Source organism: Podarcis melisellensis, assembly GCF_964234715.1.
Source record: "Podarcis melisellensis genome assembly, chromosome: 2".
NCBI classification, from domain to species: domain Eukaryota; kingdom Metazoa; phylum Chordata; class Lepidosauria; order Squamata; family Lacertidae; genus Podarcis; species Podarcis melisellensis.
The window spans coordinates 102684324-102711490 of NC_138529.1; the positions used below are offsets into that span (position 1 = coordinate 102684324).

The window sequence follows — 27167 nt, forward strand, 5'->3', positions numbered from 1 at the left end:
GCTCCTCCACTCAGTGCCAAGCTGCTGATAGCAACAAATTTCACCTCAGTAGAGAAGTAAAATCGTGGAGAGAGTGTGTTGCACCTAACAAGTGCCAGGTAAGACTCAATCAGCTACTGGGGTTTTCAGAGGAGATGGTTTATCTAGATCTATGTCAGTCTGGTTTCAGGCTTGGTTATGGGACCGAGACAGCTTTGATGGATGATGTACAGCAGGAATTGGCCAGGAGAGATGTGTCCTAGCTGGTTCTGCTGGACCTCTCAGCGCCCTTCAGTGCCATTGACCAAGGTGTCGAACAGGAGTCCACCAGAACCACCTTCTGGGTTTGCTCCTCCAGGAAGGAACAGAGCCACTGTCTCCGAGCCTCATCCTAGCAAAGTAGCCTTCTTGTTGGCTGCTCCCAGACTGGGGAAGTCTTTCCCTAGAAAAGTTAAACTGGTTCCTACTTTGCTGTCTTTCCACCAGCAAGTGAAGACTTTCTTCTCCCAACAGGCTTTTGGGAACAGACTAATTCCAATGAAATGGCTAGTGCCATGCTGTTTTTACTGCAATTATCAGTCTGTTTTCCCTGAGATTTTTTGTAGTTCACTTTTTTCTTGATTCCCCATATTTTTAAGTAATAGATTGGGGGGGGGGTTAATAGTTTATCTTAAAGCCAGCTAGGTGTCCAAATTCATTTACACATTCTATTGCTCTTGGGATGCAATGTTTAATTGTTTTTTAATTATTGTTCTCCCTCCTATGTTCTTAGCTATTCTTATTTTCTCTTTCTCTCTCACACACACTTTTTTAAATTTTCTGTTTTACAGTTTAGAATACATTTAAGCAACCTTAAAATATCAGTGACTTTCCTTCTTCTCTTTCCATGGTTCATTTTGCGTATCATAAATCCCTGGATATTTGACATAAACCAAACCGTTCAGTATTCCATTATTACATCCATCAAAACTTATTTACACTGCTGAATTTATCTTAATATTGCCAATGTTTTCAAGTTAGTTATTCTTATTTTCATTTATAAGCTGTCCTGAGTTCCTGTCAGGGGGAAAAGTGGGGTGTTATAAATATATGATGATGATGATCACCACTTAGTGATTATAGTTCAATATAGGTCAACAGCATTATATATGTTTGTTTTTCATGCAAGCCTCTTTTTTTAAAACAAACAAAACAAAACAAACCCAACTCCAATACATATATGAGAAAAGACAGGCTGAAAAGTATGTTGAGAAAATATTAATATTTTTTTTTTCAAACTTCTTTTTATTCGTTTTCTATAACCAAACAACAACAAAGAAAGAAAAAGAAAAATAGCCAACACACCAAAAAAGAAAAGAAAACATCAACCAAATCAAAACACCTAAACCAACCAAAAAACAAACATTAATTAACAATAAATAACGTTTGACTTCCCTCCATCTCGGTTTTGGGTTATGTGAATTTTAAATCCATTCTGCAGTTTTTCATTTTTTAGCGTAAACACATCGCAAGGGTTATATTAAACCTACTGTGATTTTTATATCTCTAGAATTTGTTTCCATATATGTTATGAATTTAGACCAATTGTCGATAAACCTTGAACCTTTTTGCTGTCTAATGTTCTGCGTCATTTTTGCCAGATCCATATACTCAAATAATTTAATTTGCCAATCTTTAACGGTCGGGGTATTTGGGGTTTTCCAATTTTGTGCTAACAGAATCCTGGCAGCCAAATATGAATAATTTTAAGTGCACAACTCATAGGCTGTGGCACTGTGCTGAACTCCTCATACTATCTAAGAGAAAAACGTCTGGATCATAATATTAGCTTCTTGTTACTGCTCTAATTTACATACGTCATCTTATGCTGGGGGCTATCACTTAACTTTGCATTATTGCAAGATGGTGGAGGTGATGAAACTTACAGGGGAAACAGAACCTGCTGCTATAACAAGCTCAGACAGGAATGCACGCAGTAGTGTCACTAAATTGATAGTTAAAAGTCCTGCATTTCTAGAGTCTTAAAAGGCATCTGAAAGTCATTAATCAGCCTAATTTATAGTTGTGAAAGTTTACTGGGGTAATAGGGGCGTAGGGCTGGAACCAATCAAGTTTTACTCAAAGTAAACTCATTTAAGTTAGGATGCCCATTAACTTCACGTAACTGCCTACTCAAAGTACGAGCAGTGTTAACCACAACCCATTTGGTCCCAGGCAAAACAGATTTCAAAATAACTGCCCGAATAATAACTTAACATTTAACAACTTAAAATTTAAGAAAGGCAAAAATAGCAGATGATTATATATGAAAACACAGGTCTCAAGAAGGAAAGAAGGAAACACAGAACCATACTAGGGCTGTAATGTAAGTGGAGATAGAAAGTAGGTTGGGCTCCAGGAAAAAGCATTTTCTAAAAAAAAAGTGTTGTGAAACTGTTCCTAAAAGGAGGAGGAGGAGGGTTGATGGTGCAAGCACCGGCCAATCAGTGCTGATGTCTCCTGTAACTTGTAGAGCTGGTGTTCGCTGAGGTCAGACAAAAGAAGAAAACCATTTCATACCCGCCAACATTTATCCGATGAAAATAAGGACGTCCTATTCCATAATCACCTTGCCAACAAAGGTTCGTATAGTTAAAGCTATGGTTTTCCCAGTAGTGATGTATGGAAGTGAGAGCTGGACCATAAAGAAGGCTGATCGCCGAAGAATTGATGCTTTTGAATTATGGTGCTGGAGGAGACTCTTGAGAGTTCCATGGACTGCAAGAAGATCAAACCTCTCCATACTGAAGGAAATCAACCCTGAGTGCTCACTGGAAGGACAGATTGTGAAGCTGAGGCTCCAGTACTTTGGCCACCTCATGAGAAGAGAAGACTCCCTGGAGAAGACCCTGATGTTGGGAAAGATGGAGGGCACAAGGAGAAGGGGATGGCAGAGGACGAGATGGTTGGATAGTGTTTTCGAGGTTACCAGCATGAGTTTGACCAAACTGCGGGAGGCAGTGGAGGACAGAGGTGCCTGGCGTTCTCTGGTCCATGGGGTCACGAAGAGTCGGACACGACTAAACGACTAAACAACAACAACAACAAATTCCATAATAGTAATTTTACTATTTATACCTCACCCATCTGATTGAGTTGCCCCAGCCACTCTGGGCAGCTTCCAACATATATAAAGACATATATAAACTTCCCTATACGGGGCTGCCTTCAGATGGCTCTATACCCGCCAACATTTCTCTGATGAAAATAAGGACAGCCTACCATACCTTCCGATGTTTCTCTGATGAAAATAGGGACGTCCTAGGGAAAAGCAGGATATTCCAGTATCAAATCAGCAACCAGGAGCCAGTGTGGTATAGTAGTTAAGAGCGGTGGACTCGTAATCCGGTGAACCGGGTTCGCGTCTCCGCTCCTCCACATGCAGCTGCTGGGTGACCTCACAGAGTGTTTGTTGTGGGGGAGGAAGGGAAAGGAGAATGTGAGCCGCTTTGAGACTCCTTCGGGTAGTGATAAAGTCGGATATCAAATCCAAACTCTTCTTCTGTAAATCCGGGACTATCCCTGGAAAATAGGGACACTTGGAGAGTCTGCTATTTGTTTGAACAGAATGCTGTGAGCCTGGCAGCATTTTCAAAAGTGTGCTGTTGCCAAGTAAATAAAACAGAAAGAAAAAAATAATCATATGAATGGGGAGGAGAGATTGCAAACACACAAAAATTGAACTAACCTCATTTTGCAAGAGAAGTGTATTTACTGGTGTCTGTTACAGCAGAAACCATGTTAACTGTTATGTACTGAGTAGAATAGGATCCAAAATGCAGCAGTCTGATTGGTCCTAGAACAATAGGATTCAGAATGCAGCAGTCTGGTTGGTCCTAGAACAATAGGATTCAGAAAGCAATAGTCTGATTGGTCCACAGGAGCCACCCAATCCAGCTCCAGGTGGAAGTGAATCCACAACCTGATTGGCCTACAGGAGAATCCCGGAATTAGCCAATCACGTGAGGCCCATTGTGTAAATAATGTATATAAAGCAGACATTCTGGGGGAACTCCCATTCCTCCTCACTACTATGAGCTCAATAAAGAGCATGAAATCCACTCTCGACTCCGAGTATATTTCATTAACCTTAATATTACATGCCCTATCCTCTTCCCCTTTCATCATAACACTTGACTTTAGTCCTTTTTACCTTCGATTATTATTATTATTATTATTTTTACTTTTCAGGTAGAGGAGAAACTTAATATCACAAACATGGATTTTGCTCTGATCAAGATATTCTTGATAGTCATAGGTTTCATTGTGGGGATCTTATTGACGGCTTTTCTCACAATATACGTCCGATGGCCTTCACTATTGATCAAGATAGCGATACAGTAAGTATATTTCTTGGAAAATGTACAGAATGATATGCATGCCTTGCCCAATTAGGTCAGTGGTAGGGAGCCTCTGGTCCGCCAGGTGTTACAGAACTACAGCTCCCATAATCCCAGGCAATTGGCCATGTTTCCTACAGCTGGTAGGAGTCCAGCAACAACTGGAGGCCCAAAGGTCCCGCAGTCCTCAACTATGTGGTGTCTCAACTGCACACAGTAATGCTGCAAGGTGGATTATAAAAGGTGGATTATAGAAAGCGGGTGTTGTCCTGATCGGTACCAAGAGGGGAGACCACACAGAGATGTGTGTAGTTCTGAGCATCTTCAAGAAAGTGTTTGGAAACACATGGGGGGGGGGACCAGCTACAGATTGCAAACAACAGGAGCAAAGCATATCAAACAGATCTGCAACCAACTACCACTTCTAAGAATAAGAATAATAAATTTTATTTATACCCCGCCCTCCCCAGCCAAGACTGGGCTCAGGGCAGCTAACAACCAATATTAAAAACGAGTTGAATGAGTACAACTTAAAAACAAGATTAAAATACAACACTAAAACAATTAAAATTCAGCCTCATCACAGGAGGAGAAAGGAAAAAGGAAAGAGGGGGAGGGAATCAAATTGACTCCAAGCCAAAGGCCAGGTGGAACAACTCTGTCTTACAGGCCCCGCGGAAAGAAATCAGATCCCGCAGGGCCCTGGTCTCATGAGACAGAGCGTTCCACTAGGCTGGAGCCAGTGTTGAAAAGGCCCTGGCTCTAGTTGAGGCTAATCTAACTTCCTTAGGGCCCGGGACCTCTAGGGTGTTGCTATTTATGGACCTTAAGGTCCTCCGTGGGGCATACCAGGAGAGGCGGTCCCGTAGGTACGAGGGTCCTAGGCCGTGAAAGGCTTTAAAATCTGACCCTGTACTCCACCGGGAGCCAGTGCAGCTGGAAAAGCACTGGGAGAATATGCTCCCATGGCAGAGACCCCGTGAGGAGCCTCGCTGCAGCATTCTGCACCCGCTGGAGTTTCTGGGACAGCCTCAAGGGCAGCCCCGCGTAGTCAAGTAGTCAAGCCTGGAGGTGACTGTCACATGGATCACTGTGGCCAGGTCGGGGCGGGAAAGAAGGCTTCAGCTGGGCAATTTGGAATGGGCAGCAAGCAGAGGCATAGCGTGGGGTGTGCTGGGGATGCCATGGTCCCAGGTGCAAATTGGAGAGGCGCGCAAAGAGGTGCCCCCACAGCAGGCTTGCTCCGTAGCAGAAGGAGCTGTGCCTTGGCTGCGGCGCTTGTGCCTGGCACAACTCCATGGGACCCAAGGGAGGAGTCACTTCTAACCTGACGACGGAAAGGAGAAGAGTAGGCAGCAGCTTCCCTGACCCTCTCCTAACCCTGAACTGTGACACACGGAGGACGCCCTCTGCGCCTTGCCCCGCTCGAGGGCATGCCCTGCATACCCACCCCGGGCAGTGTGGGCATACGCTCTGCCGCTAGCAGCAAGGTCAGTAATTGAGTTCACCCAAACCAGAGAAGAAGTCAAGTTACATGACTTAAGAGTCATGGGGAGAGCATTACACAAGCAGGGAGTAACCACAGAGAGTAACTAAGATCATGGCTACTGGTCCCATCACCTCCTGGCAAATAGAAATGAAGGCAGTGAGAGATTTTACTTTCTTGGGCTCCATGATCACTGCAGTCACGAAATTAAAGAACGCCTGCTTCTTGGGAGAAAAGCAATGACAAACCTAGACAGCATCTTAAAAAGCAAAGACATCACCTTGCCAACAAAGGTCCGTATAGTTAAAGCTATGGTTTTCCCAGTAGTGAGAGCTGGACCATAAAGAAGGCTGATCGCTGAAGAATTGATGCTTTTGAATTATGGTGCTGGAGGAGACACTTGAGAGTCCCATGGACTGCAAGAAGATCAAACCTATCCGTTCTGAAGGAAATCAGCCCTGAGTGCTCACTGGAAGGACAGATCCTGAAGCTGAGGCTCCAATACTTTGGCCACCTCATGAGAAGAGAAGACTCCCTGGAAAAGACCCTGATGTTGGGAAAGATGGAGGGCACAAGGAGAAGGGGACGACAGAGGACGAGATGGTAGGACAGTGTTCTCGAAGCTACCAGCATGAGTTTGACCAAACTGCGGGAGGCAGTGGAAGACAGGAGTGCCTGGCGTGCTCTGGTCCAAGGGGTCACGAAGAGTCGGACACGACTAAACAACTAAACAAGAACAACATCCAGTTTATTTTTTCCTTTGATTTTTTGGGTGGGGGGCCCTAAGCTATAACTTGTTTATGAAATCCGACACTCGCTGAGGACAGCATGCAGGCTGCAACGTCTGTCTTAAAGCGAAGTTATGATAAATGACCTCTACAAAACCATCACATTGATTCCCTGCAAAACATCCTTCTGTGCATTATCTCCTTTATCTTCCTCTCTCTTCTCTCTTGTAGGTTCAAACGCTGGCAGACCGGGGTGGAGGTAAAATATGCCACCTTCAAGGACTACCGGTTCTGTTACTTCTGCCGTGGAAAGCCTGGACCCCAACCAGTCATGCTGATGCTTCATGGGTTCTCCGTCAGCAAAGACATGTGGTTAGGCACAGTTGAAGTATGTTCCCATTTTGCTGTTCAGGGCCTGGGACCTCCTCCTCCTCCTCCTCCTCCTCCTCCTCCTATTATTTATACCCTGCCCACGTGGCTGGTTTAACCCAGCCATTCTTGGCAGCTTACAGTAAATAAAAAAATTGTAAAACATTAGATATTAAAACTTTCCCGATCCAGGGCTGCCTTCAGATGTCTTCTAAAAGTCAGATAGTTGTCTATTTCCTTGATATATGATGGGAGGGTGTTCCACAGGGCAGGTGCCATCACCAAGAAGGCCCTCTGCCTGGTTCCCTGTAAGCTCACTTCTTGCAGTGAGGGAGCCGCCAGAAGGCCCTCGGAGCTGGACTTCAGTGTCCGGGCCAAACGATGGGGGTGGAGACGCTCCTTCAGGTACACTGGGCCGATGCTTTAAAGGTCAGCACCAACACTTTGAATTGTGCTCGGAAACGTACTGGGAGCCAATGTAGGTCTTTCAGGACCGGTGTTATGTGGTCTCTGCAGCCACTCCCAGTCACCAGTCTAGCTTCTGCAGATCAGGGCTTCAGGATCCTGCCCCACTAAAAGAGGCCACAATGCCACCCTTCAAATTAAGGGTCAATAGCCTAGGTAAAGAGAGAAGACAGTGCAGAAGTGATTTCCAGTATATGGTGAGAGAAATGCTCAGAACCAGCCCTTACACAAGAACCTGTGTGGTTCTCTTCCTTGCTGTCTGCAAACCTGTGAAAACGCAGCCCTCTCTCATGAGCAGTTTTCAAGACAAAGGCTCCCCAGGTGTTTTCTTGTTTTTTTAAAAAATAATATTTATTAAGAATTTTTCAATACATTATAAAAAACAAACAAAATAACATATAATTTTACAATGACCATATTTTCTTCACTTCTTTGGACTTCCTCACATCTCTCGTTCCTGCGTTCCAAGTTTTTCGAGCTTTACCCAGCAATTTATTACCTTGTATCAATTCTTAAATTAAAGTTTCCCAATATTATGTCCCTAATTTCAGATAATTTTACCCAAACCTTAAAAACTTAAACTTTGGCTTCACGTTTATCCAAAATTTATCTTATCCAATTTTTCCATTTATCTTCATATTCCCTTTAACTAGTTTAATGGTGCCATATTGTTATTAATCTTACATCTTTCTTAACATTCATACAATTTACAATACTTTTGTAAATAGTCCTTAAATTTCTTCCAGTCCTCCTCCACGGCCTCTTCTCCCAGGTCTCGGATTCTGCCGGTCATTTCTGCCAGTTCCATATAGTCTATCAGTTGCATCTGCCATTCTTCCAGTGTGGGCAAATCTTGAGTTTTCCAGTGCTTGGCGACAAGTTTCCTTGCTGCTGTTGTTGCATACATGAAAAATATCCGGTCCTTCTTTAACACCCTCTGGCTGACAATACCCAAAAGAAAGGCCTCTGGTTTCTTAGGGAAGGTATACCGTATTTTTCGCTCTATAACACGCATCTGACCATAACACGCACATAGTTTTTAGAGGAGGAAAACAAGAAAAAAATATTCTGAACGAAACAGTGGGTGCATGTTTTTATGGTTCATGCTGTGGCCACAGACATGTGATCTGATGGTGAGTTTGGGGTAGCCCAATGCAAAAATCCTGAGGATCCATGTGGATCCTTGCTTTGTAACCACGTTTTAAGTGGGGAGGGAAGGAAAAGCACTCAAGGGAGCACGCGTGGAGAAGGAGCTTTTCGGTGAGCTGAGCGGGGAGGAGGGAGGGAAAGAGCACTGTTGCTTTAAAGGTATACTTAAGCTACTTGCCCTGTGCCTGGGTTTTTTCCATTTAACAGTTTGCAGCCTTTTCCTTCCGCTCCTTGTTTTGAGGCAGAATAGATTTGAGCAAGTGAGGAGGACTTGGATTGCAGGGGATTCACCATTAGCTGTGTAAAAGTGCTCCTCCTTGCAGCCTGAGTGATAAGCAGCCACCAGCAGCAATAGAATGGAGCACAAAAAAGTGGTAGGGGCACTAGGACCCAGACAATGCTCGAATCTATCCTGCCTGAAAACAAGCTGCTCCCTCCCAGCGGATCAGCTGAGACGCGGGGATTTGCGGAGTTTTCCCCTCTCCCTCATCCCCAGCCTTTTTTCTTTAACTTCCTGGTTTTCACTGCGTGGCTCAGCGCTCGAGGTTGGTTTTATTTTGCTGCTGGTTGCTTAAATTTTATCTTTCCTGCCGTCCCTCTGCAGCCTCATTGCTCTGTTTAGAGAGCTCACGGACCTTTGCTAGCGTCTGTCCCTCCTCCCGTGTAAGCGGCTGCTGCCCGCTTTGCTGCCATGGCTCTCCTTCCCTCCCTCCTCCCCGGCTCCAGGTCGCTTTAAAGCAAGCAAAGCGAGAGCCTCGTAGAGTGTGTAAGCAGCTCCCGCTTTGCTTGACTGACGGCAGTCATGGCTCCGATCCGTGCATTCGCTCCTTAACACGCACAGGCATTTTCCCTTACTTTCTAGGAGCAAAAAACTGTGTGTTATGGTCCGAAAAGTACGGTACTTAAATACCTTTTTCAACTCATTATATATCATTTCCCAGAAAGCCTTAACCCTAGGGCAAGTCCACCAGAGGTGAAAGAACGTTCCTTCAGCTTCTTTACACTTCCAACATTTATTGTCAGACAAATGGTATATTTTTGCAAACTTGACTGGGGTCATGTACCACCTCTATATCATTTTCATAACATTTTCTTTCAAGGCATTACATGCCGTGAATTTCAAACCGGTGGTCCATAACCTTTCCCAGTCAGCAAACATGATATTGTACCCAATGTCTTGTGCCCATTTTATCATAGCTGATTTGACCGTTTCATCTTGTGTATTCCATTTTAGCAGCAAATTATACATTCTTGAAAGTACCTTAGTTTTAGGTTCTAACAATTCCGTTTCTAACTTTGATTTTTCCACCTGGAATCCTATCTTTTTATCCAACTTAAAAACTTCTTTAATCTGAGCATAATGTAGCCAATCTCGCACTTTGTCTTTTATTTTCTCCATACTCTGCAACCTCCAGTTATCTCCATCTTTTTCTATTATTTCCCAATATTTCGGCCATTTGGCCTCCATATTGAGTCTTTTCCGAGCCTTAGCTTCCATTGGTGATAGCCACCTTGGGGTCTTATTTTCCAATAAGTCTTTATATTTTGTCCAGACATTGAACACTGCTTTCCTGACAATATGGTTCTTGAAAGCCTTATGAATTTTAACCTTGTCATACCATAAATATGCATGCCATCCGAAAGTGTTGTTAAATCCTTCCAGATCTAAAACATCCGTGTTTTCAAGAAGCAGCCAATCTTTCAACCAGCAGAAAGCTGCTGATTCATAGTACAACTTTAAGTCTGGCAGGGCAAAGCCCCCTCTTTCTTTGGCATCAGTTAGTATCTTAAACTTAATTCTGGGCTTTTTGCCCTGCCAGACAAATTTAGAAATATCTCTTTGCCACCTCCCAAAACATTCCATTTTATCCACAATCTGTAAAGTCTGAAACAAAAACAACATCTTTGGCAAAACTTTCATCTTTATAGCAGCAATTCGTCCTGACAAGGAAAGTTTCAATCTTGACCAAATTTCTAAATCCCTTTTAATTTCAGACCAGCACTTTTCATAATTATCCTTAAATAGGCTCATATTCTTTGCTGTTATGTTTACCCCTAGGTATCTTACTTTTTTAACCACATTTAACTCTGTCTCTTTCTGAAACCTTTCTGATTCTGAAGGTGTCAAATTTTTTTTCTAATACCTTAGTTTTCTGCTTGTTAAGTTTAAATCCCGCCACCCGACCAAACTCCTGAATCAATTGTAATACCCTTTTCGTACTAGATTCTGGCTCCTGTAAAGTCAAAACTAGGTCATCTGCAAATGCTTTAAGTTTATACTGTTTCGCTCCGACCTGAATTCCTTCCACCAACCGGTCTCCTCTAATCATATTCAAGAGCACCTCCAGGACCGAAATAAATAACAAAGGGGAAATAGGGCAGCCTTGTCGAGTTCCTTTTTCAATTTTAAACTCTTCCGTCACCACATTGTTCACTATCAATTTAGCCTTTTGTTCTGAATAAATTGCTTCTATCCCATTCTCAAATCCCCGTCCCACTTCCATCCCTTCTAAATTTTTCTTCATAAACTTCCATGAAATGTTATCAAAGGCCTTCTCCGCATCTATAAATATTAACACTGCTTTTGTGTTGATATTTGTTTGCAAAAGTTCCAAAATGTCTATAATGTTCCTTGTGTTAGCAAACAAATGTCTACCTGGGAGAAAGCCTGCCTGGTCCTTGTGAATTACTTCATTTAAGACTTTTTTAAATCTACTTGCTAAAATATCTGCAAATATTTTGTAATCCACATTTAGAAGGGAGATGGGGCGGTAATTCTTAAGTTGTGTCTTTTCAGTTTCTAGTTTTGGTATCAATGTGATGAATGCTTCTTTCCACGACTCTGGTGCCTTCTTCCCCTCCATAATTTCATTGCAAACCTCCATTAGTGGATATATCAGATAGTCTTTCAATGTCTTATAATATTTGGAGGTAAGCCCATCTGGCCCTGGAGATTTGCCCAGTTGCATGTTCTGAATGGCTTCTTCAATCTCTTGGTGTGTTATTTTATGGTTCAGGATTATTCTATTTTCTGGTGACAGCTTTGGTAAACCATTTCTTTTTAAAAATTGTTCTATCTCCACCTCATTTTGCGGCCTTTGAGTGTAAAGATGTTTGAAATATCTCTGGAAACACTTTCTAATCTCCATTGGATTCTGAATATTTCTTCCTTCAATCTCCAAATTTGTGACCGTGTTCATTTTTTGTCTCTTTTTCAACTGCCATGCTAACAATTTTCCACATTTATTTGCCGATTCAAATGATCTTTGTCTCATTAGCTTAATTCTCCATTCCACTTCCTGATTAATCAATTTAGAATATTGTGCTTGGTAGAGTTTAATTTCTCTCAAAATCTCCTTTGACTTCGGTCTCGATCTTAATTTCTTCTCACATTCTTTGATTCTCTCCAAAATCTTGTCTTTTTTCTCGTTCTGTGTTCTTTTCTTTATAGTGTTCTGTTGTATCAGAAACCCCCTCATAACCGCTTTACTTACGCCCCAGATGATTCTTTTTTCCACCGTGGTGTTCAAGTTTATCTCAAAGTAGTCCTTCAAGGCTTTTTGGGCCTTTTTAGTAATCTCCTGATCTCTAAACAGGTTGTCATTCATCTTCCATCTGAAGGAGCCGGTTGGAGTTAGTCTCATATCCATCTTTACCGCATTATGGGCGGAGCAGGTCTTTGGGCAGATTTCCACTTTTCTAGTCTTAGGTGCCAGACCTCTAGTTATCCATATTTGGTCGATTCTTGTCCATGTCAGTTGGGCTTCAGAAAAGAATGTTCCTTCTCTACCCAGGGGGTTCTTTGTTCTCCAAATGTCAATCAAGTCCAAATTGTCAGTCAGTTCAAAAAATGTTTTAGGTAGTCTGCCATCTTTTGTCACATTTTGACTATGCGACTTATCCATGTTGGTTGATGCCACCCAATTCATGTCTCCCATCATGATGATGTTGTCATAGTTCAGATAGTCCAGCATTATCTCATGCAGCTTCTTATAAAATTCCGATTTCCCCTCATTTGGTGCATAAATTCCTAATATCAAAAACTTCTCTCCTTGATTTTGTATTTCAATTGCCAAAATTCTTCCTTGTTCATCTTTAAATAAAAATTTTGGTGATAGGCTCTCCTTTGCATAGATGACCACTCCTCTTTTCTTGACTCGGTCTGAAGAGATAAATTCTTGGCCTAGTCTTTTGTTTATTAACACTTTTCTGTGGAGCCTAGTCACATGTGTTTCCTGCAGACAAATAATGTCCAATTGTTCTTTTTTCAATATGTGAAATATTCTTCTCCTTTTTTCCGGGGAATTGGCACCATTTATATTCCAACTCAGAAGTTGCAGAGACATCCTGGACAAATCTATTATTCCTCTAGTGGTGGTATCTTTTTCTCCTGATCTTCAGACCCCGAAGGTGTAGGTACAGGGGATGGTCTGGACCCTGAAGATCTTTCAATCCCTTTCTGAAGGTCCTCTCCGTAACTGCTCAGAAACTTTTTTTATCCTCAGCTGTTTTAATTTTCACTTTCTTCCCTCTGAATGTAAAAGATAATTCTTAGGGAAATTCCCATCTAAAAACGATTGAATTACTCCTCAGCAATTTTACTAACTCAGTATAGGTGGATCTGAGGTCCAGAAGTTGTCTTGGGATGTCTTTGTAAATCTCAACTCTTTTATCCAAAATTTCAAGTGACTTTTCGTAATGCAAACCTAGTATTTTATCCCTTTCCTCCTTGGATCTCAAAATAATCAAACAGTCTCTGGGCCTATCTTTCCTTGTTAGTCTTCCAAGTCTAAAAGCAGTCACAATTTTAAAATCCTTTTCCTCCTCCACAGACCAAAACTTGGAGAATTCTTTTGTCAGGAACTCAATTAAGTTCCCCTGTTCTAGTTCCAAAATTGACCTCAGTCTCAAGTTATTTTCCCGAGCCCGTAGTTCAATCATAGACAGATAGGCCTGCTGTTCTCCAATCTGCTTGTGCAATGGTTTTACCTCCTGTTTTAGTTCTTCAGCTTTTTGGTTGGCTTCCTCTGCCAATTTTCTATTTTCTGCGGTGGCTTCAAACAATTTGCCAATTGATTGTGCATTCAAAGTAACTTGTTCAGTTAATTTATTCACACTGGCTGTATTTTGATCAATCTTTGCCGTTTGCTCATCCGCCTTTTTATCCAAAACTTCCAATTTTTCAAATATTTTCTCTAATACTGAGGAAGATACTCCTGCTGCCATATCTTCCAGCCAAGGTTGCTCAGTTCCTTCTTCCAATTCCAAAACAGTAGGGACAGATGATCTACGCGGCTGTGAAGTTAAATTCAAAGTTGTTTGTTTAGCTTACGCTTTAGCCGCTCTTGTTTTCCCAGTGCCACTCATTCCAGTTCTGTCTACTAGTCAAGGTCAAGCTGAGTATGTTCCCATGAGAATCCACCAGCCCAGAGAGTAAACAACCAAGTAGGAGGGAGGGAAAGAAAAAGCAAAGTCACATATAGTTATAAATCCAAAATCCTCTAGAGGGAGTCCAAATATATTTTGAGGGAAGAAGTCAGATTATTAAAATCAATTATTTAAAACTCCAGACCTTTCAAAGTTCTAATATTTCCAAATCAATGTCCAACAGCCATTAGTTTCCAAAGAACCTTCAGTTTTCCTGTTTTCCTGTAGTTAGCAGAGTTAATGTTAACAATGTCTCTAGCAAGTGTAAAAAGAGATGTTTCAGTGTAGCCGTTCCAAAAACACTCAGCTTGTAGCAAACCAAAGCAACAAAATGTCAAAATTTGCAATCTGACAGCTCTGTTAAGCAGGCAGCCCGACTGCCTGGGTTTCTCTGTAGATTTGTAGTCCCAGCAGAAAAGGTAAAGCACAGTCCATATTAAGAGGTAGATCACTTAAAGAATTAAGTCCTAAATCTCCTTAAACACAGCTCCAATAGATGTAAGATTGATTGCCTTTTAGCGCCTCTTCAAAGGCTCCAAACATCAAAGTCCTTTGCTTTAAATCTTAAGCAGAGACGAGAGACGGACTTCCTGGTTGCATCTCCCGCTTTTAGCCGAATTAGCAGTAATTTAGCCTCCAAATCTTTCTTTCTTTTCTTACTCACGGGTTGTTGTTTTCAAATCGGATGTTCCCAGGAAAAGAGGTCAGCGCTCACCGACAGCAGCTACGCGGCTTCACTCCACAGAAAGAGTGATCGACTCACAGCACCGCGCCAGCCCTTCCACGTTCCGAGACCCCTTACGGGGTCTCTTCTGTGTTTCGGGGGGGCGCTTCTGGTGCCCGCCGAGTCCCACGGCCACAGGCATACGCTGCCTGTGGTTTTCCGACGTGGGTCTCCGCTTCGCTGTAGCGGACGACCCGTTTCTGCGGAGCTCCCCCTTCACAATTAGAAGAAGGCAGCCATTGTCGTCCGCGCCGCCTCAGGAAGTCAGGTGTTTTCTTGTTTTAAATTCTCACTTATCAAGGCAAATTGCTTCGATTGCTTAGTTTCTTTCCTGGTTCCATCTTTCCACAGCTCTTTCCCAAGGATCTCCACTTCATCTGCCTTGACATGCCTGGCCATGGCGAAAGCACTCACTTGCAGGGAGAGGAGAGCTACACAGCAGCTGCTCAGGTGGAAAGGGTACACCAGGTAAGCCCCTTGAAGGCTGGCAAGTGAGAGGTTCTGGTTAAAATGCCTGCCTTCTTTTTATTTGCTGGAGGGGAATCCTGTTTCTGCATCACTGTAGTGTCAAAATTCCTGCAATTAAGATTACTGCTGCCGAATTAACTATCATCTGTTGGTGAAACCACTTACATGCACTATTCATTGCAGCTTTGCCACTTTAACTCACCAGTTGGTTGATTCCCCCCCCCCCCCAGAGAGAAACCAGTAGGGCGCGATCTGGCTCTGAGCCCTGGTGGTCTACCTGAACCAGGGGTCAGCAAAGTTTTTGAGGTTTGGGCCATTTCACAGTCTCGCAGACACCGCAGTGGGCTGGAGGGTGTGAGTGCGCGCACACACACACACACATGCATACGCAAACGCTATTTCCAGTGCTCCTTCTGGTGCTGAGGAGGCGTGCGCGGCTTCCCATAGGCTGCAGGAGCTTCCTGCAGCCAATGGGAAGGGAAGGTGGTCAGCGTCACGGAAGGCGGTCCCCGCTCTGATCTGCGCCTGGGATATCTGGGGAGCAAGCAGAATTGTGCAGCCGGCCTTTGAATGCCACCACTTCCGCTCTCCCTTTGGCATCCTGGGAAAAGCAGTACAGTGGTACCTCGGGTTACATATGCTTCAGGTTACAGACTCCGCTAACCCAGAAATAATACCTCGGGTTAAGAACTTTACCTCAGGATGAGAACAGAAATCGTGTGGCGGCACCAGGAGGCCCCATTAGCTAAAGTGGTGCTTCAGGTTAAGAACAGTTTCAGGTTAAGAACAGACCTCCGGAACGAATTAAGTACTTAACCTGAGGTACCACTGTAGAGGCAACAGTAGGATCTCCCACGCTTTTCCAACCCATCTTATGTCACCTAGAATCTGTGACAAGAGCCCCAAGTCTTCTTGGGAGTACCTGCAAAGAGTACTGGAGAGCTGGAAAAGAGCACAACATCTCCACCCGTGTGTCTTCTTTCAGTTTGTTGAGTGCACTGGTCTGAACCAAAAGCCTTTCCACCTGGTTGGCATGTCCATGGGGGGAATGATTGCTGGCACTTATGCTGCTTGGTATCCATCTGAGGTCTGCTGCTTATCCCTCATGTGCCCCGCAGGTGAGTGTGTGCCACTTATCCCTCCTTTGCCCAGCAAGGCTAACACTGCAAACAAGTCCCACTGAATTCAAGGTGATTTATCTCTGATTAGGTAAGCCTAGGGTTGTGCCATAAGGCTGCAATCCTATACAGTGGTACCTCGGGTTACATACGCTTCAGGTTACAGACTCTGCTAACCCAGAAATAGTACCTCAGGTTAAGAACTTTGCTTCAGGATGAGAACAGAAATCGGGTTCCAGTGGCGCGGCAGCAGCAGGAAGCCCCATTAGCTAAAGTGGTGCTTCAGGTTAAGAACAGTTTCAGGTTAAGAACAGACCTCCGGAACGAATTAAGTACTTAACCTGAGGTACCACTGTACACACCTGCCTGAGAGTAAGTCCTATAGAGTTCAGAGGAACTAAACATGCATAGGATTGCATTTGGGGTATTGATTAGCTTCTTCCTTTTTTGTTATTTTTGCCCTCATTGTCTCAATTGTTTTTATGAGTTTCAGTTAACAAGGCTCAAGGATGTGGGCATAGTGCTTGGATCAGTCAGGGTGACCCCTTGCGCTCTGGACCCTTGCCCATCATGGCTGATAAAAAATAGCAGGGAGAGGACAGCTGGCTGGGTCAGGGAAGTATACCTGAAGGAGTGCCTTCACCCCCATCATTCAGCCTGGACACTGAGGTCCAGCGCTGAGGGCCTTCTAGTAGTTCCCTCACTGTGAGAAGTGAGGTTACAGGGAACCATGCAGAGGGCCTTCTCGGTGGTGGCACCCGCCCTGCGGAACGCCCTCCCATCAGATGTCAAGGAAATAAACAACTACCTGACTTTCAGAAGACATCTGAAGGCAGCCCTGTATGTGGAAGTTTTTAATGTTTGACATTTTATTATGTTTTTATATGTGTTGGAAGCCATGCAGAGTGGCTGGAGAAAACCAGCCAGATGGGTATGTATGTATGTATGTATGTATGTATGTATGTACTGTATATATAAATGCCTCCTTGCGAGGAGGGTGGTCCTTGCCTGCTTGAAGGAGGTTGTAGGAAAACCACTTCTCAATAAATCCTCCCCGAATTTGGAAAATTTGGAAAAGCCAGTTGCTAATCCTCCTTCCTTGGGCAAAGTTCTTGAGCGGGTGGTCATGGACCAGATCCGGGATCTCAGTCTCGCCTTCTGGATTTGTTCACCAGCAAATTCAGCCGTGTGCTTTATCTCCCGAACCTTAGGTCTGCAGTATCGCACAGAGAACGAGGTTGCCAAGCAATTGTGGGAGCTGAGTAAGACTAAGAGCTTGGGCAAGATACCTTGCCTTCCTTCGACTGTAAAGGAGGTAGAAGAAACTGTGGCACTCTCCCTATTCCACGTTCCCCAAAATGTAAACAAACAGGTAAAGAAGCAGCCGTCTGCAGTTGGTAGTTCTCTGAGCTAAATATCTCTGCAGCCCTTTCTCCCTTCCCTGAACTGTTTTGTTGTCATAGTCAGAAAAGCCACAGGCTGAAATCCAAAAGGGAGAGTAAATAGGAAGGGTGACCAGGGGGCACGTGCTGAGACTGTTGGCATTTGAGTTGAATGCCCAGCAGAAGCCAAACTGAATACAAAGTCCCTGCTAGCGGAGCATGCTTCACCCTGGATACCATCACACTTAGACTCCAGGTTTTGGAAAATAAAAAAGCTAACGTTTACTGTTGGAAATACACGTTTGCTAGAATAAGGATCTTAGATGGAGATACAATAAGCTATGCTTGGATCTCCCAAGTATGTCTGCTATCATTAAGGAGGCCTGGAGAAGGAGGAAAGGAAGGAGGAATTGAGGTCAGCAACCCTAAGATTATCAGTCTAATCTGAAGATCAGCACGTCAGGTGAAGGAAGACAAGTCTAGGAAGCTTGGAGGTTTTTCTGGCTGGGGCTGATAGATGTTGAATTCTCAACCCCTGATTTACACACTGCAAGTTCATTCTAAGTGAACTATCGTTTAACTGCCTGTCATGTGTGTTAGGTTGTGGGCGAACATATCAGACGACACAGCGATTCTTCCAAAGCAGCTCTTTATTTATAAGCTGGAACAGGACTGAACTGAGGAGCTCAGTCAGCCTGCTTATATAGAGCTCCACTAGAATGCAACAGTAACCATTTTCTGTAACTAGCCAATCACTGAACGTCACTTTCGATCCTTCATTTGCATACAAACTATCCAATCACTGAACGTCACTTTCGATCCTTCATTTGCATAACTATCTACAGTATCCCCCTGCTGGCCCAGGGTGAGAACTTCAGTACATAACAATGTGCTTCCTGTGACTCTGACATCTCTTTGTTTTCCCTCCATAGTTCATACAGGCATTTCTGGACTATCAGATTCCACATTACGCAATATTAAAAAAATGTAAGTGCAACAGTGACCAAAAAAAGGCTTCTAGTGAGATAACTCCAAATATGCAATTGCAGCCAGTCACAGCTCTTTGACCTGCATACCTGACTGACATACATGTTGATGTTTCTCATATTCACATCTGAAAAGTAATTTCACATAACTAAACAGCGAAGCCTCCTCAGAGACTTCTTCCCACTATTAGAGAAATACTATGTTATCTTCAGCTCTGTTGTCGTGAATGAATCACACCAGTAATGATGCCAAAATGTATAGTTTATTGGTTCAGAATAACCATCTCCACAACTCATAACACTTGTCCATAAAGCCAGTGTGGTGTAGTGGTTAAGAGCAGTGGACCCATAATCTGGTGAACCGGGTTTGATTCCCCGCTCTTCCACATGCAGCTGCTGGGTGACCTTGGGCTAGTCACACTTGAAGTCTCGCAGCCCCACTCACCTCACAGAGTGTTTGTTGTGGGAAAGGAAGGGAAAAGGAGATTGTTAGCCACTTGGAGACTCCTTAGGGTAGTGTTAAAGCGGGATATCAAATCCAAACTCTCTCTCTCTAACTTGTTTACAAACAGAGGGCTCGGGTTATGTCAGACCTTACTGGCCATTCCATCTAGTTCATCAACCTGGTAATCTTATGTCCAAGGCTCTTAAGTCTCTTCCATGCCCCTTCTGCAGATCTTCTTCATCTTGTTTATACTTGCACTTTTCCTTGTCTTTTGTTGGTCTCTTTCCTGGTTTCTTTCCTTTCTCATTGGAGAGTAGGTCTCTGGGGGATTCCAAACCAAAATTATCTCCGCTCATCCGACCAGCCCATTCCCCAGAGTCCCACTCCTTGATGTCGTCAGAATAATCCAAAAGGTATTTAACAACATGTTTCAAAGTCCCTCCAAAATTAGGAGCCTCCTCATCTCCAGACTTCTCCTGGCCCATTCCAAATTCAGTCTTCAAAGACAACAGCTTATGCTCCTGCGGGGCCTCAGATCTCTCAATTTGTATTGCTTGAGGTGCAACCGCAACCTCGTCCATTATCTTCTGCACTTGTACTTACCCAGTTAAGACAGGTTCCTGAGTTAGTTCCTGCCCTACAGCCGTCATCAAATCCAGTTTTTTGTTCATCAAATCTACCTTCTCATGCAACTGCTCCAGCAGAGCATTTCTCTTACAGAGAGCAAGCACCAAAGCTTCCTCCCGACACATTATTATCCAAGGTCAAAAAACTGATCCCACGATCTTAATCTTACAGCTGTAGAGTCCCCAAGCAGACTGCAGCAACAATTTAACAAGCTCCCTCTAGAGGAGACAATTTTTATTTGTATCCATCTTTTTAAAGCGAGTCCAACAAAGAAAGATTACTTTCGTTTTTCAAATACTTTGTTTCTTTAAAATGTAAAAGGCAACATTGGAGTCAGATTGTTTCTCTTTCTTTTAGCTATCTGTCAAAATGCTCCATTCACAGCCAATGAACGTCTCCGACAATTTCTGTCTCTGACACCCCATTCCCAGGTTTGAGACGATGGAAACTTATCTTTCTTTACTCCCTCCTGCAGGCTTGAACAGTCAAAATCCCCCCCCCCTTTTCTCCTGCTTCCAAGGGGGTTTTAGTGATTGTAAATGAAGGAAATTTCGACCTTTATAAGCGACTTTCCAGGCTATTAGCTTACAAGGTTTTGCTTCAGTCTATTTACAAAAAGCGGAAGGCGGACTTCCTGTTTTGAACCTTCCCGCTTCGGTGCCAAATTAACATGTTTCTTGATCCAATTTTTCCGTTTCTACTCACAGGTACTTGTTTTAGAGTCCAATTGTCCACAGGAAAAGGTCAGCGTTCTCTGGCAACGGCTATGCGGCTTCACTCCACAAAAGTAGCAGTCGATTCAAGACACCGCGCTGCTCACCCCACGTCGTTTCGGAACCCCGAAAAAGGGGTTCCCTGTGAGTAGGGGAGGCGCTCCTGGTGTCAGCCAAATCCCACATTCCCAGGCTTCATCCGCCTGGGTTTTTTGAGGGGTCTCCGCCTTTGCCGCGGCGGCAAGACCCGATTTTTGCGGAGCGGGTTCCTCCCGGTCAGAGGAACTCCGCCATTGCCGATGGCGCTAACCCGGAAGTCTTTTTTATATAGCTCTCAATGCAAGCTTCCATTGCAGGCTTCCTCAACCTCGGCCCTACAAATGTTTTTGGCCTACAACTCCCATGATCCCTAGCTAGCAGGACCAGTGGTCAGGGATGATAAGAATTGTAGTCTCAAAACATCTGGAGGGCCGAGGTTGAGGAAGCCTGGTCCATTGACTGCTGTGCAGCGCCCCCTGGTGTCACATTTTTATAATGCATTTATAACATTATACAGTAACTCACAAATATAGATTAGTCCAAAGTCCCTCTTACGGGCCTGTCTCTGGAGGTAAGCCACTTAGCTGCTCCACTGAGTCTCCTCAAAATGCCCGCTGCCTCCACCTGACTAATAAAGAGGAATGGGACTCTCCTTTTACAATACTACTCAGGTACATCCACCCTGATACATGGGGTGAGAGACATTTACCTGAGAACACACCCAGTCCACAGAAAAAACAACTATGTTTAATAATAATAATAATAATAATAATAATAATAATAATAATAATAATTTATCTATATCCTGCCCTCCTCAGCCGAAGCCGGGCTCAGAGCGGCTAACAACAGTAAAAATAACACAGTTTACATAAAATCACGATCAATTAATTGAAATACATTCTCAAATCAATTCAGAGTCAAATCAATTCAGAGTCAAATTAATGGCAACTATTGGGCTAGAGTTCTATGAGGATTGCAGAAGGAGAGAGGGGGTCAGACTGTGCCCTGGCCAAAGGCCTGGTGGAACAGCTCTGTCTTGCAGGCCCTGCGGAAAGATGTCAAGTCTATAAGGGCTATAACTTCTGGATCCAGCAGCCACTATATACAGAGTCCTTCTAGTTTCCAGACAGCAGTACCATCTCTTTTAGATATATACTGTGCTTTCATGTCTTCCTCATACTCCTCCCTGTCCCACAAGCCTCTCTATCCCCCGCAGTTTGTCATTTTCCAATGGACTCTGTCTCTCTCTGCCTGTCACTCAAACTCCTCCCAACATTCCATTCTGCTGGCCCCTACTGTCCATCATTCTTCTAGCAGCTGTCCTGCCACAGGCGGTTTTCCAGAGTTCTGGCATCAAGGACCCTGGAAATCGCTGGCTTCCCAATGTTCCCTGGCACCTTGGCAGAGCCAGGTTTCTTCCGGGTACTGGCGAAAGCGAGAGGAAGTGGTTACAGTGAGCCGCCCTGCAGCTTAACATGGCATGCGAACTAGGCCAATGGATGCAGTTATTCTCTGCAGTACAGTGGTGCCCAGCAAGATGAACGCCTCGCAAGACGGAAAGCCCGCTAGACGAAAGGGTTTTCCGTTTTGGAGGCGCTTCGCAAAACAAATTTCCCTATGGGGTTGCTTCGCAAGACGAAAAAATCTTGCGAGTCCCCGCGGGTTTTTTCCGCTCCCCCCCTTTTCCTAAGCTGCTAAGCTGATCCGCTGATAAGCCACTTAACAGCTGATCGCTAGAAGCCGCTAGACCGCTGTAGCGCTAATCCGCTAAGCTGTCAATGGGCTTGCTTCGCAAGACGAAAAAACCGCTAGACGAAGAGAATCGCGGAACGGATTCTTTTCGTCTTGCGAGGCACCACTGTATTTGTGGCACACCCTTTCTGAACAGCTTTCCATGTTTTAATAGACATTTTATTCGTTTTATTTTGAAGTGTCAGTCATAACGAGAATTAGAATAAGGCGTAGCTGTCAAGCGTCCCTTATTTGGCGGGACAGTCCCTTATCCCAGCGCCATGTCCCACTGCTCACTGCTGTCCCTTATTGATGATATCCCTTAAATAAGTTACTGAAGGTAATGGGGCCCTTTCTATGTCCAGCTGTCCTTTGTCAACAACAAATTGTTGCTGTTTTTTTGTGTTGAATATATGCTATATGGTAATTTATGGACCTAATAGGTATCTAAAACCATTTGCACGCAACAAAATATGTATTTTATCAAAGTAATTGTTGATCCCTTATTTTGGCTGCTGATCCCTTATTTTGGTGGCCGATCCCTTATTTTCGAGGCTGCTGGTCCCTTATTTTCAAATCTGTAAGTTGACAGCTATGGAATAAGGACGACAGTTCACCAGGTTGCGAAACAGGCACACACCTTAGGAAGCAAAGGGTTGTATTCGGCTAAGATATATTCAGAGCAGACCCACTGAAATCAATGAACCCGAGTTAGTCCATTTCAATGGGTCTGCTCTGAGCAGGACAAATGTAAGAGGCAACCCTAAAATGTGCAGAGAAAAATGTGATGACTGAAAGAAGTCTAATTTTGCTTTTTTTACTGGGAAAGGTTTGCTGGACTGTATCTCTGAGGAGTCCAGGTACACCCTTCATGACAACATGAGCAAGATCAAGGCTTCCACACAGATTATTTGGGGAATGCACGACAAGGTTAGTGTGTGTGTGTGTGTGTGTGTGTGTGTGTGCTCTGCTTTCTTTTGCTGTGCTAATGGCTGGGTGCAGCTTAAAAGCCAACAATCACTTTTAGTCCTAGCCGATATTTTGAATTACTCCATTGTTACTTTGAACTGTTCTGCGAACTGTTATTCTCTGCATTCAGAAAAACAGCTAGTACATTCCATAAGCAGCTGAAAAGCAAAGTCCCCAGTCCTGGGGGAGAGAGAGGCTCTACAGGGTGTTACCCAGGTATGGTGCAGGTGCTCATTGGCACTGCTATTGACACACATTCCTTGAATACATGGAGACCCAGCTAGCACTTCCAGAAGGAGCCAGGGCTGGAAAACAAAATCTGAGATATTGTACAAAGAAACACCCACCCACCTTGCGGCTAGAGCCATGTAACAAAAAATGAGAGAACCACTCAATGGAAGTTTGTTGGTTCCAGAGGGTGTTGCTGTTAGAAGCTAGGGCAGAGAGAGATGCTTAAGAAAATGTCTGGCTGGTGGTGGTTTCAGCCTACCGAGCAGAGATGCAGAGGTCACATTAGAAGTTCTTGTATGGGGGGTGTGGGTGGCGTTGTGGTCTAAAACACTAAGCCTCTTGGGCTTGCCGATCAGAAGGTCGGCGGTTCAAATCCCTGCAATTGTCGGAATCTCCGCTACGACTGAGCTACTCCTCCGGTTGAGCCTTCAAAATCTACTCCGATGATGATTAACGACCTGAGCCTTTGATAAGGCTCCAGGCACGTTCCCCATTCAGTAGAGTATCAAAGCAGCAGAAGGGATGAGAAATATGAGCTACATTCCCAGGTTTTATTTCTTGCTGTGCAGACAGAAAAGAAATGTGCATGCTCTCTCTGTGAAAGCAGAGAGCAACTGGAAAACCAGTTACATCACATCCGTCTCCCGTGAGACTTCCAACAGCCTGGAATGGCCAGAATGCAAAACAGAGTCTTGTGACTCCAAGCACTGCACAGTGGCAACAAACAGAAACCAACAGCAGTGGGGTGAGCTCCCATTGCTCTGTCCCAGCTCCTGCCAACCTAGCAGTTTGAAAGCATACCAGTGCGAGTAGATAAATAGGTACTGCTGCGGCGGGAAGGTTGCCTTTGACAGGACTTAACCATCCTGGGGTCCTTTACCTTTACCTTGATGTTCTTGTCTGCTTAATCAGGGTACTTTTCTATGTCAGAGGACAGCATGTTCAGATGCACAGGGAAGAGAGGCAGGAACTCATCAAGTCTGACACTGGCACACAATTCTTCTATAGATTACAGCCCCATCTAGTTGTGCACCTTGTTATTACAGCAACCTTTCATTAAATGCAGATACAATTGCATAAGTTTGTAATCATGTGGCAGTGAGTCAGCCCAATCAGCATTTTGCTTATATCTTAATCCCTTGTATAAGTTCTTCCAACCCTGGTGCTCTCCAGATGTTTAGGGCTACAGCTCCCACCCACCCCAGCCAGAATGCACCATTGTAGTCCAAACCATCAGGCTGGAGCATCAAGTTGGAGAAGCCTGCTTTATATCTTCCTATATACATAAACATTCAAGGCTGTCATCACACAGTCCTCATTGGAGGATTTGTGGTGCTGCAGCACAATCCTGGGTTTGGGGTAGGGAAGCCAAAGAGAATGTAGGCTGAACAACACCAGAGGCTATGGCAGGGGAGTGAGATGGGGAAGTGGTGATTTAAAGCAAGAGCTGAAGTTTGAAAGCAGTTTGAAAGCACACCAGTGCGAGTAGATAAATAGATACTGCTGTGGCGGGAAGGTAGATGGCATTTCCATGCTCTCTGGTTTCCGGCATGGTGTTCTGTTGCGCCAGAAGCAGTTCAGTAATGCTGGCCACATGACCCAGAAAGCTGTCCGTGGACAAACGTCGGCTCCCTTGGCCTGAAAGCGAGATGAGCGCCCCAACCCCAATGTGGTGGAAATGGCAAGGGATTAGCGAGCAGAGCGAGTAGGGACACAGCCTGTAGTTTTAAAATAAAGATAGAGGCGGTCATCTTTATCCCCCCAAGAATGCCTGGGAGCAATGCTATGTGACTCTGTCCTGGAATTTTTGGCTGGGCTGCTGAGAACAATGTGGGCATCAGACATAAATTTCTTTTTGTATATATATATAAATTTGTATTGGTTTTCAATACAGTCATACAATTTCAGCCAAATTTTAACTGATTTTAACAAAATACAAATTTTGGTCTTCCTTCAGCTTCTCTGGTAATCATCCATTTTTACCCTTCAATACGCATTCCTTTAGTTGCATTGCCATTTGTCTTCCCTCCCTTTTCTATTTTCTTTCAACAATACCTCTTAAAATTTTACAGTGCCTCTTGAAACCCGACTAGCGTTGTTTGCACCTCACATATATTTTTCAGATAATCAACAAATTTTCCCCAATCCTCGATGAACTTTTGGTTTCGGACATATCTTATTTTCCCAGTCAGTTTATCCAGTTCTGCATAGTCAGTCAATTTCATTCTCCATTCTTGAATCGTCGGTATGTCCTCTTGTTTCCATTTCTGGGCCAATAAAGTTCTTGCTGCCGTAACTGCATACTGGAAAAGTTTACAGTCATTTCTTCTTATTTCTTTTCCTGTAATCCCTAAAACAAAAGCTTCTGGTTTCTTAACAAAAGTGTATTTTAACATCTTTTTCAATTCATTATATATTGCTTCCCAGACACTCTTTACTTTCTTACATTCCCACCACGCATGGTAGAATGTTCCCTCTTTCTCTTTACATTTCCAGCACTTGTTACATGTTTTATACACAGACATAAATTTCTTTCAGATCACTGATCCTTCTGGAGGAGACATTTTAGCTGCCACCATCCCCAACTCCCAACTGCATATGCTGGAGAAATGTGGACACTTCATGATGATGGACAGGCCCAAAGAATCCGCCAAGCTCCTTGTGGAATTCCACAATTCAGTCTGTGGCAAGGTGGAGGCTAAGAAGTCAATATAACCCTCACTAAGGAGTCAAGCAGATGGAGCATTCGAAGCAACTTTCTTGCTCTTGAAAGAAAAGGGGCCTCAAATGGACACTGTGGGCGTCTGGCCTGGTTCCTCCCCCCCCCCCACTTATTTGCTTTGCCACATACTATTTGGAAGCTGGGATGACTGGCCTGGCCTCCCGCAGCTTCTGACAGAGCTTGGCATTTGTATGTTCAGACTGACTTCTTCCTTTGTGCAATTGTAACCTGCAGTAAGCCAGGAGTGAGAGGGGTGATGTAGAAAAAAATAGAGTTTGTCTTTTGCTCCCCAAGGGACTGAGTCCCCTAAGTCCATGATCGGTCAGAGATGAATGGATGAAGGCAAGGATCCAAAGAAAGGAAGGAGATCTAAACAGCTCTGTTTTAATATTTGATAAATTATTGTATTTTAATATTTTGCTGGAAGCTGCCCAGAATGGCTGGGGAAACCCAGCCAGATGGGCAGGGTATAAATAATAAATTATCAATATTATTCTGTTGCAACCCCTACTTGCAAGGAGGTAGCAGAGACCCCCAACAAAGGTGTGCAAGTCCCTATAAAGACTTTATATGACGTCTGTATAAAGAATTTTGAAATTGCTCACCCCTTAGCCCAAGACCACTCCAAAAACATCAGACATACATCAAAGAAGGAGGCGGGTTTGCACATTCCTATGAGCCTTGGGAGCGAAGCCATCGGGAGTCTCATACTCACAGCAGTCACCCAAGGTGGTAAAGTCAAAGGGGTGGAGCTAGACAAAGAATGATCCAAGAAGTCCTCAACGGCAGAACAGGCGGATGATAACAAGTAGTGTGTTACAACGGCTGTGAAGGCGGATGAAGGCTGCAGCAGATAGGAATCTACCAGTCGTCGTGATATTCGTGCCATCGGAATAGAGCCGTACTGTGAAGACTGTGCACTGGTCAGTGTGCCACACACATAAAACAGATTCATGCACAAGCGTCTTCCAAAAACCCATCCCAAACACGAAAAGTCCCATTGCAATCAACAAATGGTAACAGGGGGCAG

The 27167-nt window shown here is 44.0% G+C and overlaps 1 protein-coding gene across 1 annotated transcript; it reads left to right on the plus strand.

Moving 5' to 3' along the window:
- Nucleotides 1–26571, plus strand: LOC309365029 (monoacylglycerol lipase ABHD6-like). Its single transcript, XM_081903134.1, has 9 exons — nucleotides 1–98; nucleotides 4210–4358; nucleotides 6804–6960; nucleotides 15058–15174; nucleotides 16160–16292; nucleotides 17504–17664; nucleotides 18607–18661; nucleotides 23045–23145; nucleotides 25954–26571. Exons 2-9 carry the CDS (start codon nucleotides 4237–4239, stop codon nucleotides 26128–26130), a joined length of 1023 nt encoding a protein of 340 aa, XP_081759260.1. The 5' UTR covers nucleotides 1–98; nucleotides 4210–4236; the 3' UTR covers nucleotides 26131–26571.
- The last annotated feature ends 596 nt before the right edge of the window (nucleotides 26572–27167 follow it).